The sequence below is a fragment of the Bison bison genome, unplaced genomic scaffold (genome assembly GCF_000754665.1).
Source record: "Bison bison bison isolate TAMUID 2011002044 unplaced genomic scaffold, Bison_UMD1.0 scf7180017864500, whole genome shotgun sequence".
Lineage (NCBI taxonomy): Eukaryota > Metazoa > Chordata > Mammalia > Artiodactyla > Bovidae > Bison > Bison bison.
The window spans coordinates 5,149,640-5,162,959 of NW_011495059.1; the positions used below are offsets into that span (position 1 = coordinate 5,149,640).

Sequence of the window (13,320 nt, forward strand, 5' to 3'; positions counted from 1 at the left end):
AGACTAGGAGATGCGGCAGCAGCCATGGACCTTCTCCTCCATCTCCTCTATGGGGGCCTTGAACTTCAGGAGTGGGGGGTCTCCACTGGTGACCGTGTAATACACCGAGGTCCCATTGCTACTGTACGGAGAAGTTCTGCCTCCGATCAAGGGGGCCTTGCCTTCGCTGCTGCCCTCGCCCGTCCTGGACACGCCACTGCCCAGGTGGGTGCTCAGGAAGGGGTGGCTGAGCAGCTTGGCCGCAGCCCGCTGCCTCTTCAGCTCCAGAAGCGTCTGGGGGCTCTGTTCCTTGTAGCCACTCCAGGATGGGGTGGCATCGGCCACGCCAGGGTTGCCATAGGCCATGCTGTAGTCGGGCACCTCGTGCACTTTCCAGACGTCCCCGTTACACAGCGCATACTGGTAGGTGCTGACTGGAGCCCGGAGGCCGTTCTCAACAGGCATGTCCATGTCGCTGTGTGGGATCTTGGTGGGAAACTCGGAGAGCAGCACGGGCTTCTCCAGCCTGGGGTTCTGAGGGTGAGAAGGACAACATCATCAGCTGGCTAGGGGATCTGAACTCCACCCCTACCTGCGCCTCTACTGAGGGCATGATTGCTTGAACCCGTCCTCTTCCATTTTCTCTACCTAAGACCTCCGTTTTCCTTTGGGGAATCTCACCAGTCGTGGGTTTGGATAGACCCGACTGACTCCCATCTTTGCTCCGGGAGATAAACCATGACCCCAGGACCTGGCCAATCAATTAACTCACTATGGGAATTGGTGCAGGAATGGGTTCAGAAATTGGTTCCATGAAACTCAACCCTGGGACTTACTGCTAGAAAAATTGGGGAAGAGCAGCTCTGTTTCTATAGAAACTGCAGGGGTGAGAATCATAAACTGGGGAGACGGCGTGTCAAAAGGTCTGCTTGGCTGTGAAACCAACATTAAGGAAGAGAGAGACGACAGAGACACTGCACCCTCGTGATACGTTTTTTTTTTTTTTTTTTTTTAAAGATTCTTTGATGTGGACCATTTTAAAAGTCTCTACTACATTTATTACAACATTGCTTCTGTTTCTATGTTTTAGATTTTTGGCCGCGAGGCATGTGGGATCTTATCTCCCTGACCAGGGATTGAACCTGCACCCCCTGCACTGGAAGGTGAAGTCTGAACCACTGGACTGCTGGGGAAGTCCCCTGATGATATGTTCTGAGTCCCCGGATCCAGTTGGCCCAGACTTTCCAGTTACCCAAGCCAGTGCATTCTTTTTGTGTCTCTAAGTCAATCTTAGTTGGGCTTTTTGGTCACTGAGAATCCTCTCCCTATACTCCTGAGATATCTCTGCTCTAAATGGGAGAGGTTCTTACTCAGAGATCTTTTACACCCAGCAATCCCTGGGTAACAAGAGCTTTAAAAGGAGCTGCTACCTAGAAACTCTAAGGAAAAGGTGGATACATTTGACAGTAACAAAAATATAAAGCATACCAAAAATCACTATAAACAAGGTCAGAAGACACACAAAAAACTTTTTTTTTTTTGGCCACACGACAGCACGTGGGATCTTAGTTCCCCAGTCCTTGCCCCCTGCAGTGGAAGCACAGAGTCTAAAACACTGGACCACCAGGGAAGTCCCCCCACTTATTTTTCTGTAAACCTAAAACTACTCAAAAAAATAAAGCCTATTTGTTAATAAATAAATAAATAAATACAATGCCTGAGTCCGAAGCCTGGAGACTGATTTAATTAACTGATATTACAGTCCGGACATCAGGTTTTTTTAAAAACAAAAACAAAACACCTCCCCAAGATGATTTTCTTGTACAGTTTAGACCGTGAGCCACTGGTTGAAGAGACAGAGTTGTCTTATTACGGCTGTGCCTGCTATCAGGAAGTCAGCTCTGCCAAAAGTGGGTACCACAGCCAGCCCTGGGGGCTATCTGTGCAGAGTCCTGTCAGAAATCTGACTTGGGAGTCAGGCTGAGCAAACACACCCTTAGATCAGTGGTTCTCAAATTCTTGCATGCATCCGAATCCTCTGGAGGGCTGGTTAAAACACAGAGTGCTGAGTCCCAGCCCCAGGGTTTATGATTCAGTCCATCTCCTGTGGGGCCTGAGAACCTGCATTTCTCTTTTAATCAGAGGATAATTGCTTTACAATATTGCACTGGTTTCTGCCAAACATCAACACGAATCAGCCATAGGTACACTCATGTCCCCTTCCTCTTGAGCCTCCCTCCCACCCTCCTGAGTCATCACAGAGCACCAGGTTGAGCTGGGCTTCCCTGGTGACTCAGTGGTAAAGAATCTGCCTGCAATGCGGGAGACCTGGGTTCAAACCTTGTGTTGGGAAGATCCCCTGGAGGGGGGGCATGGCAACCCACTCCAGTATTCTTGCCTGAAGAATCCCCAAAGACAGAGGAGCCTGGAGGGCTGTACAGTCCATGGGGTCCCAAAGAGTTGAACACGACTGAAGTGACTAAGCACACACTCATATCTTTGGGGTAGAAGGGCTGCCTGGAAGAGGGAACGTAGGAGCTTTCTGGGGTGACAGAAATGCGTGTACTTTCACCTAAAGGTACACATTGGAAAGAGGTCATTGAAAAATTCGTTTAAGATTTCTGTAAGTTATACAAGTTACACCTCAATCACAAAGAAAAGATAATTAAGCATATTGGGGAAGAATCTGAAATGTGATTTGATTTCAATCTACAACTCTTTTCTTTCCTAACCCCCAAGCTTAGGTGGGTAGAGGCAGAACTCGAGCTCCGAGTGTACAGGCTCCATCCCAATCAGCGTTTCAGTGGGGATTCTCTCTTTTTAAAAAAAACACTTTGAATCAAATCTTTTTTAACATTTATTTGGCTGCGCTGGGTCTGTAGTTGTGGTTTATCCCCTGATCAGGGATCAAACCCAGGTCCCTTGCATTGGGAGCGAGGAGTCTTAGCCCTTGGACTACCAGAGAAGTCCCTCTTTTTGTTTTTTGTTTTTACTCTTTTTATTTTATATTGGAGTATAGTTGATTGACAATATTGTGATAGTTTCAGGTGGGCAGCAAAGGAACTCAGCTGTACATATCCATGGATCTATTCTCCCCCAAACTCCTCTCACAATGGAGATTCTTTAGAGCAGATGCCTTCACTCCTGGTGGGAACATGCCCTATGACAAGCCCTCACGTGACCTCCTTGTTCACGCAGGGAAGCAGGGTCCCACTGAGACATTTTGTATCCCTCCAAGCAACACTGGCTAGAAATGTTTTCCGCTGCTCTTTGTGTGATGGTAGAACCACAGAGGCACACCACTGCTGGTATGGTCAGCCCCTCCCTTGTGCCCAGCAGTTCTGCTCTGGCCCCAAACTTGTATACTCCACTCAGCAAGAGTGCAGCCAGGCATGGACCTGAATGCATTGGTACTGAGTCAAATAGTGCCCCCTGAAACTCACATCCACCCCACATCTCTGAGTGTGACCCTATTTGGAAATAGGGTCTTCACACGTGTGATCAGTTACATTAAGATGAGGTCACACTGGACGAGGGTGGGCCCTAATCCAATGACTGGTGTCTTTCTAAGAGAAAACAGAGACACAGACCCACACACAAAGAAGGCCACGTGGAGACAGAGGCAGAGATTGGAGGCACGCGAGCAAAAAGCCAAGGAATGCCCGAGATGGCAGAAGCTAGGAGACAGGAATGGAGCAGAGTCCCCTTCCGATATCCAGAAGGAACCAAGCCTGGAGACACCTTGATTTTTAGACTTCTGGCTTCCAGAACTGGGAGAAAAGACATTTGTCTCGCTTCAAGCCACCTAGTTTGCGGTAATTCATTACAACAGTTCTCAGAAAACAATACAGCATCTTCTTAGGAAAGCGGTTTAACGCCCAGACCAGTACCTACTCCTAGAGCCAGCTTCTTAGACGTTCTGCCAGCCCCTATACTTTTCAAAAATTTTCTTCCAACCCGATATCTCAACACAATTCTCAACATCTTGTTAGGTTCCCCCTAAAAAAGTTTTAACACCCTTCTCTCCCAGAGTTGCCGCCCTACTGAACCTTCTCCTCTGGGAAGCCAGAACAAAATCTCTCTTCTGCTGGAGCTCAAGCAGGCACATGGTGATCACTCACTCCCTGGAAGTTATGAGCCCCTACTGTGTGCCAATCACCCAGCTCTGACGTGAACACATCCTACACTCGCCTCAATAACCACGGTAGGCAACCCCATCAGACAGGATCCAGCTGGTTTAAGGGCGATGGCCAGCTGACCTCCCTCCGAAGGCTCTGAGATAAAGAAGCAACACCAGGCTGGGGTTCCATCTGCTCCCCTCCCACGGCAGTGGTCCCTGGGGCCAGGTGGGAGGCAAGCTCTCACCGGGTCCTTATTCTCTTGGTCTGTCCTGGTCTCCCTGATGTCCCCGTTGTAGGTGGAGTTCCGCTGATCCTCGGATGCACTCCGCTGCTGCCAGAGTATAGCCTCTCCCTCATACTCCTTCCTGTACAGGTTGGTCCTGTCGGACAGGCTGGCTCGACGTACCACCTTCCTAAGGGGAGAGGGAGGTGCTGGGAGGCTGCTTCCAGGCTCCATGGGCAGGAGCATCCTTGGGCGCCCCTGGCTGTCCTGCCCCCAACTCACCCTCGGCTGCCCGCGCTGGACGTCCTCCTGCTCAAAGATGACTTATGCCTCAGCTGCGACTTCATGATCACATCGTGCTTGTGTTTCAGCTCCAACAGCAGGACTTTGAACTCCTCCTCTTCACACAGGTCTGAAAGGGTGGAGGAGTCCATGGTAGGGGACAGAGAAGGGGCTGGTGATCCCCGAGGGCCCCCCAGACCCACTGAAAATTCATATCTTCTGGGGTGTGGGTGGAGGGGAGAAAGCAGTGCCAGCCTTATTTCCTGGGCTATAACCCAATCCTTAGAGGAGTGTAAGAAGAGGAAACCCCAGGTCCCATGCACAGTCCCCATTCACAGGTATGACTGAAGGATTCATAAACCTTTGATCACTTCCAAGAGGAGTTATCAATTCTCCACTGATATAAAATGTATCAAGAGAAACCAGAAGGTACCCCATAGAGCCCAAGCAAGACATTATGAAAAGAGCCTGAAATCATATATCCCCACCCACTCAATCCCTCTCATCCTTTAGTTCATCTGTCTACCTATTTGCTGAACCAGTCATCATAGGTTCATCCTCTGCCCACCCATCCTCTTATTTATTCATCCATACATTCACCCACTTATCCATCCATTAATCTACCATCCATTAATTTAATCATCAAACTATCCATCTACCATCTATCCAACCATATATTCAACCATTTATCCTCCACTCGTCAAAAAAATCAATGAGTGCAGGTGTGGTCCTTCTGAACTTACCAATTGGCATCTCGTCCATGGACGTCCTAGCACTGAGACTGGCCCCATGGGACACCAACAGCTCTGCCATCTGCATCTGAAACACAGGAAGAAGCCCGGGTTCCCCGCTGCCCATAGCTGAGAAAGCCTAGGAGTTGGAGACAGTGAGAGTTCAAAGCTTCTTAGGATATGATCCAAAGAATGGTAGGGCAAAGCTGACTCCCAGGGAAGGCTCTGCCCCCTAAAGCTAGGAACTCTGGCAAATGCAATGGGCTTGACACCTCCTCCAGCATGACTCAGCCATACCGAGGGACAGAAGGAGTCAGCTATAACTCCAGAGCTGTCAAATGTTTAAAGAGGAATGGCGAAAGCTACAGAGATTTCTATCTGGGAAACAAGTAGAAAAACTCAAGACAGAAATGTGGGAAATTTTCTAATTTGGCAAATTGGATTGTCATCTTGTTAGGACAATTTGACAATCCTTTTTGTAAACTCCGTAGGTCTTTTCACATCCTACACACTAGCTGCAGTCAACACCCTAAGTGGGTCAGGTGTTCTTTTGAACCAACTCCCAGCCCAAAGGTCATCAGGTTGGCCATAAGCTGGCCTCTCTCACAGCACTGTGGGTGACAATTACCTGTCCCCAGAAGGCAGCGGCGTGCAGGGGCTCCCAGCCATCCCAGTCCTTCACATCCACGCGTACACCATGATCCAGGAGGAGCTCGGCTGCCCGCAGGTATCCGTTGGCTCCAGCTATGTGCAGCTGAAGGAGAGGAAAGGGGTCAGCACTCCCCATGGGGGCTGGTCCCTCATGTGGAAGCAGGATAGCCCATGCCCCGGCCCAAGGCCCAGATCATACTTCGGGCCAGCAGAATGGAATCAAAGGAGGTGAAGATACCAGCCACGTTACAGAGCATTAGTAAGTCTGCAGTATGGAACTAGAAGGTAAGGGAGAAGGGGCTTCTCTTCTGTCTTCAAGCCCCTGTCGTTAAGGCATCAGCATTTATTGAGTGCTTACTCTGCACTGAGCCCTGTAGACGGGGTCTCAGAGGTCCAACAGAACACAGCCCTGATGGCCAGATGCCACGTCATCCGGGGGTCAGGTGGCTATAAGTTTCTGGCAAACAGGTTTTGGGTTTTTTTGCTTTTTTTAATTTTCAGAAAAAAAAAAAAAACAAAACAGGGTGTGATCTGGAACAGGCACACATGAAAACTGGTATCACTATCTGATTTATAAATGTTTGATGCTTGCCAACTATTAAGAATGACACACACAGCCAGCCAGATATTAAAAGCTGCAGGGCCAGGTACACAGCTGAGAATAAAAAGTTATGACTGGGAGAGTGATATTCATGGGTTTTTTGATTTTTTGTTTTACTAAAGTATAGTTGATTTACAGTGTTTCAGGTATACAGAAAAGCAATTCAGTTATTCATCTGCATATATTTTTTTCCAGATTTCCTTCCCCATTACAGGGGATTACAACTATAATTACGTTGAATATAGTTCTCTGTGCTACACAGTAGGACCTTGTTATTTATTATATAAATAGAAGTGATCATGTTAATAATAATAATGAGTTCATCACCAGAATCTATTGAGAGTTTACAGGCTCTGTGCTGAGCAGCTACATGCAGAATCTCATTTAGTCCTCCCAACAGCCCCCTGGGGAAGGTACGCCTCCCTGCTTCACTGGGAAGAACTGAGACCTAGTGTGTGCCCAGCCATGTGAGTGAAGCCACTCTGAGGCCAGCCTAAGAGGAGCAGACCCCTGTGTCTTCAGGGCTGAGCCACAGACCCAGAGCCCCATCCAGGGCGGGCAGTGTCCTGGCACAGCCTGGCCATAACTTTGTCCAGTCTTCATGCAGCATCCAATCCAACTACCTGACTCAACTCTTGAGTGCTGGGCTGAGCAGGGACCCCTTTCTTAGAAAAGAGCATGAGGCACAAAAACCTAAAAAAGAGAACTACTTCCACTGCTGGATATATATCCAAAGAAAATGAAAACACGAATTCAAAAAGACACAGGCACCCCAACGTTCATAGCAGCATCATTTACAATTGTCAAGATATGGCAGCAACCTAAGTGTCTGTCAACAGATGAATGGATAAAGAAGGTGTGGTGTATATATAGACAATGGAATACTACTCAGTCATATAAAAGAATGAAATAATGGCATTTGCAGCAACATACATGGACCTAGAGGGTATTATGTTTCATGAAAGAAGTCAGCCAAAGACAAATACTCTATGTTATCACTTACATGTGAATTTAAAAAATAAATGAATGTATGTAACAAAACAGAAACAGACTCACTAATAGAGAGAGGGAAGGGAGAGGGGAAAGATAGGGGTAGAGGGCTGAGAGACACAAACTACTATGCATAAAACAAATAAGCAAAGTATATTGTACAGCACAAGAAAATATAGCCATTATTTTGTAATAATTTTTAATGGAGTATAATCTATAAAAAATATTGAATCACTGTATTATACACCTGAAACTAGTATATGATAAAGCAACTATATTTCACTGAAATAAACAAATAATCAATTTTAAAAGTTTTATTTAAAAAAAAGAAGAAAGGGGGATGAGGCAGAGGGTGGGACTCAGGAACAGGGTGGGAGAAATCCAATGATCACATCTGGGCTACCAGATCAGGCCTGAGGGGCAGTGAGAGGGTGGGCCTCAGGAATAGGGTGGGAGAAATCCAATGATCACATCTGGGCTACCAGATCAGGCCTGAGGGGCAGTGAGGGAACTTGGTACTGCTGAGCCCTACCTGAAAAGCTGAAGATTCTGAGACCCTGAGTGCTCACAATCACATGGACCCCAAGCCTAGGACAGGATGGGCCCAGCCATGGGCAAGGTTGAGGGAGGCTTCCAAGGTCATGTTCTAGTTCTCAGTTTAGAGGCTGCAGAAGCAGACTTCCCCAATACTGAGCTGTATCATGCTATGAAAGCCTATGAAGAAAGATCAAGAAGGTTTCACTGACACTTGAATTGAAACAGTGAGTGAAGCAAATGAGGCAGATAGAGAGAAGATTCCATCATTCTCTATCTCCAGTGTCTAGTAAAGCATGTGGCACAGAGGATGTGTATGTTGATGACGGATGATGGATGGGTGGACCAATGGATGGATGGGTGAACCAATGAATGGATGGGTGAACCAATGAATGGATGGCTGGACCAATGAACTGATGGGTGGACCAATGGATGGATGGGTGAACCAATAGATGGATGGGTGGACCAGTGAATGGATGGGTGAACCAATGGATGGATGGGTGAACCAAAGAATGGATGGGTGGACCAATGGATGGATGGGAGGACCAATGGATGGATGGGTGGACCAGTGAATGGATGAACCAATGGATGGATGGGTGGACCAGTGAATGGATGGGTGAACCAATGGATGGATGGGTGAAGTAATGGATGGATGGGTGAGCCAATGGATGGATGGGTGAGCCAATGGATGGATGGGTGAACTAATGGATAACCAGTGAATGGATGGGTGAACCAATGGATGGATGGGTGAAGTAATGGATGGATGGGTGAGCCAATGGATGGATGGGTGAGCCAATGGATGGATGGGTGAACTAATGGATAACCAGTGAATGGATGGGTGAACCAATGGATGGATGGGTGAAGTAATGGATGGATGGGTGAGCCAATGGATGGATGGGTGAACTAATGGATAACCAATGGATGGATGGGTGGACCAATGGATGGATGGATGAACCAAAGAATGGATGGGTGGACCAATGGATGGATGGGGGGACCAATGGATGGATGGGTGAACTAATGGATAACCAATGGATGGATGGGTGGACCAATGGATAGATGGGCGAACTAATGGATGGATGGGTGGACCAATGGATGGATGGGAGGACCAATGGATGGATGAGTGGACCAGTGAATGGATGGGTGAACCAATGGATGGATGGGTGAAGCAATGGATGGATGAGTGAACCAAAGAATGGATGGGTGGACCAATGGATGGATGGGTGAACTAATGGATGGATGGGTGGACCAGTGGATGGATGGGTGAACCAATGGATGGATGGGTGGACCAATGGATGGATGGGTGAACTAATGGATGGATGCGTGAACCAAAGATGGATGGGTGAACCATAGGATGGGTGAACCAAAGATGGATGGGTCCCTGGGGTGTCTGGGCTCTGAAGTCAGGGAACCAGAAGAGAGGCTGTTGCATCAACATCAGGGACAGACAATGAAACAGGCACTGAGGTGGGAGAGCGTACACTGAGGCAGGAGAATGAACGGTGCAAAGCAAGATGGCCTGGATGAGTGGATGAATGTGGCACCCGTCTTGAAGCAGGAGACATCATGGGAGGAGGTGGAAATAATGAACTCAGAATGGACAACTGTAGCATGAGGTAAAGGAGGAGCTTGGAGACAGAAGAGGTGAACGGCAGAGCCAAGCCTCCCCAACCCAGAGCTCCCAACTCCCAGCCCCAGCTTCTCAAAGCAGCTGATCCCTGCTCTGCTAACTCTCCACATTCCAGGGGGGACCCTGTCCCCAAAAGGGGGAGGAAGTCCAAGGCCACGGACAGGGCCCCACTGTGTAGGCTTGACCTCCACCCAGTGCTGGCCCCGTTCAGCTCCAGCCGGTCTGGGTTCTGGTCCCAACTCCCCAGCCCAATCCAGCCTGGCCCCTCTCCTCACCAGTGTGGCCCCCTGGGCATCCACCCAATCAAGGTCCTGGCCAGCTGCGATCATACAGTGAATGTCTGAAATCATCTGCTGCTCGGGAGCTGCCCGCATCTCGTTGATTTTCTCCTGGGTGATGCCTGCAGTCGGGGAGAGGGGCACTGAGTCAGCATTCCAAGGCAGAGAACCCATGGGGGAGGGGAGTGAGGGCAGAGGGGGCAGGAATGACTCCTCTTTCCTAGGGTCTGCCGTCAAGTGGGTAGACAGACGTGCTCAGAGATCATTTCTCCCAGGCCCAGTGAAAATGAACACCACGTGTTGGGCCATGAACAAGAGCCTGGAATCCAGTTGGCACTGTATTAATATCAATGACTGTTACGTACACAGCTCTTCTACCTGGCAGTCCCGACCACCCACCTACCCACCTCCGGCTGCTCAAATTCCTGGTTCGTCTCATCCTTTAGGTCCAGCCTGGATCACCTCCTCAGCTGGCCTCCCCTGCCTGCTCTATCTGACCAGGTCTCTGTTCATTTCTTCCACTTCATCCAGAGCTGTGTTTGCAGCACCAGGCACCAGGCATGCTCAGTGAATCTCTATCACGGCCATGACTAAATTACTGAATATATCACTTCTGAATGGAGAGCTGAATAAATCGAGGTGGAGGGACTCAGAGACACATTTTCAAACCTGAATCTCTGGCTAAAATTTAAGTGTTACTGGCAGCTACTAAGGAGAGAGTGATTGCTCTGAAAAAAAGGTCCGTGAGAGCAAGCATTCTTGGATAGAACTCAGGGGAGGTCTGTAAACTTGAAGGGAGAAAAAGAATGATCTATTTTCACTAATTTTTTATTTGTTTAATTTTTATTTGTTTGTCTCTTTTTGGCTGTGCTGTGTCTTTTTCGCTGGGTGCGGGCTTTCTCTAGTTGTGGTGAGTGGGATCTACTCGCTAGTTTCCGTGTCTAAACTTCTCAATGTGATGGCTTCTTGTGTTGGAGAGCAGGGACTCTGGTGCACAGGGGCTTAGTTGTTTAGGGGCATGTGGAATCCTCCTGGACCAGGGATCAAATCCACGTCCCCTGCCTGCCAATGCATTCTTGGATTCTTATACACTGGACCACCAGAGAAGTCCTATTTTCACTAACTTTTCAATGAGATATAGCATTTCCTTCTAGTCCAAATTCACAGCAGAATTGGCAGTGCCCATGACTTTGTCACCAACAGAAACTATAGGTATTTTCACATCATGCTATCTTATTGTTTCATGAATCAATGAAGTTTCTATATTACACATTTAAAAGTATTTGGTGAGCCTTACTTTAATAGCAGTGGTTTCCTTTATAATCCTATGGCTTTGATAACTCCATTTATAAGTACAGAAGGGGTGGGTTCATAGATTCACCAGACTGGCACAAAAATTATTAGGAAGTTCTACAGAAAGTGGACAGGGAAAGCTCCAGAGCTAGGGAATGGGCAGGCCAAATGGGAGGTTCCTGCAGCCATCTGGGCAGAAACACAAGGGCAGAGATGAGGGGAGGACCTCAGACTGCAGTCCAGGGTCTGGATTTGAGATGTATTTCTAAAGAGGAGGCCTTTCAGGAGCATGTACTGGGGTGGCGGGGGCGGGCTGGTCTCTGCTGTATTTGTTTCCTCTCTGAAGCTCATTTGTGAGCCGAGAACAGCCCACATCTTGTTTATCCGGGGTCCCTGGCAGCCCAAGTGGTGCCTGGCACAGAGCAGGCAGCCGTGAATGTTCTTGACTTTGTATTTTCCCAAATGGGAATATATCTTTATTGTGAATGTTTTGAATTGAACTGTCACAGCTGATGAAGAGACGGGGCCAGCTGAGGCTGCCCATGCGTGTGGGCGACACAGATGACAGCCACGCCCCTCCTTGTGCACAGCTCGTTTTCCAGGCTTGTTCTGTGTTCAATCTTGTCCATCACATGGGTAACAACCATCGTGGGGTCCTGTCCCAGTTCCTGAGCACTAAGCGATGGGCACGTCTCTAGGTAACTTGTTCACCTGCACTGATCTGAGAGAAGCTCGCCACAGCCCCACACCCAGCCCACTTCACAGCCGGCGGCCCTGTCCTTACCCTGGTACGCCATGCACGTCTCAATAACATCCAGGGTGGGCTCATCCTCACAGAGGTCATAGGGCATGTTCCCATCGGAGTTGACAGCGAGCAAGTCGGCTCCACTGCAGAGAGAGGACCAGGGTGAGGGCCAGGAACGTGCAGAGGGTTGGTCTGACTGCCTCCACTGTCCAGCCTCTCACCCACACCCCGCGGTGCACCCCAACACCCACAACCCAACCACGGTGCAGCCCAGCAAGGACTGCATCTCCAGGGTCTCAGGGGTCCTGGGGGGGAAGGGGACACAGTCCCAGGATAGCTGTGCCTCTTTCCCCAGCTTCCTCCTCTGCTGAACCAGCAGGTGGGCACTTGAGGATAGATGTCAAATAAGAAAAGACAAAGTTAATGGTGGTAGCACTACTTCCCAAGCATCTGCTAGGAGCCAGGCTTGATCTAAGCCCTTTACATCATCTGATATAATCCTCATAATAGTCTTCTTGGTTCAGTATTATTGGCCCCATCTCACTCAAGGGAAAACAAGATTCAGACAGGGTCAGTTACTTGCCTGAGGTCACACAGCTAGGATGTAAGAGGTTCAAGACGGAAACCCGGCTCTTTCATGGGCCAGCTCTTTTTACTTTTCCCTGTCCTATTTCAATATTAGACCAAGTGCAGAAACACCCAAGGATAACCCCAATTCCTCCTCTAAGTCCCTGCCCCAAAGGGAAACCAGGACGAGGCAGGAGAGAGCCTTGGGACCCCATGGGAGAATTCCCCTTTGGGGCCAGTGGCTCCCAAATGCATGGTCCTGGGCTGCCCTGTCGCAGAATCACTCAGATGCCACTGAAATAAAATGAAGCTTCCTGGACTCCACTCTAGACCTCCTGAAACAGAGTCTCTCAAGAGGATGGGGCGGGGTTGAGGATTACACATTTTAAACCCATGATTCTGGTACAGATTGGCGCTGGGGACTGGCACCATGCTGGTATCCTCTCCCTTTTCCTCTCACATCACCTCTGATTGAATGGTAGCCATCTGATGCCCCTGCAGACTTAGCCACACCCAGGTGTTCATCAGAGATGTGGGCACGGGCCACCTGCCAGTCCTCTGGCCTAACAGCCCTCCCCGGGGACCTCTCTGAGCTCCTGTGTGCTCTTGGGTAAGCTAATCCACCTCTCTGAGCCAGGGAAGCATCTCTTATCACCCGAGTAGCCACCCAATGGGCCCTGGCTGCTCTGCTGAGGCCT

General features: G+C 49.0%; 1 protein-coding gene across 2 annotated transcripts in view; it reads right to left on the bottom strand.

Moving 5' to 3' along the window:
* The window catches only part of PPP1R16B (protein phosphatase 1, regulatory subunit 16B), a 104,091-nt gene continuing 90,771 nt past the window's right edge, over nucleotides 1-13,320 (bottom strand). For both annotated transcript variants that reach the window (XM_010829149.1, XM_010829148.1), the window contains exons 5-11: nucleotides 12,095-12,198; nucleotides 10,015-10,139; nucleotides 5,965-6,090; nucleotides 5,349-5,424; nucleotides 4,606-4,735; nucleotides 4,345-4,513; nucleotides 1-513 (exon numbers count right to left, since the gene is read on the bottom strand). In XM_010829149.1, the coding sequence (XP_010827451.1) occupies nucleotides 4-513; nucleotides 4,345-4,513; nucleotides 4,606-4,735; nucleotides 5,349-5,424; nucleotides 5,965-6,090; nucleotides 10,015-10,139; nucleotides 12,095-12,198 (1,240 nt within the window). In that variant the 3' untranslated portion in view covers nucleotides 1-3. The remainder of the gene's footprint in view (nucleotides 514-4,344; nucleotides 4,514-4,605; nucleotides 4,736-5,348; nucleotides 5,425-5,964; nucleotides 6,091-10,014; nucleotides 10,140-12,094; nucleotides 12,199-13,320) is intronic.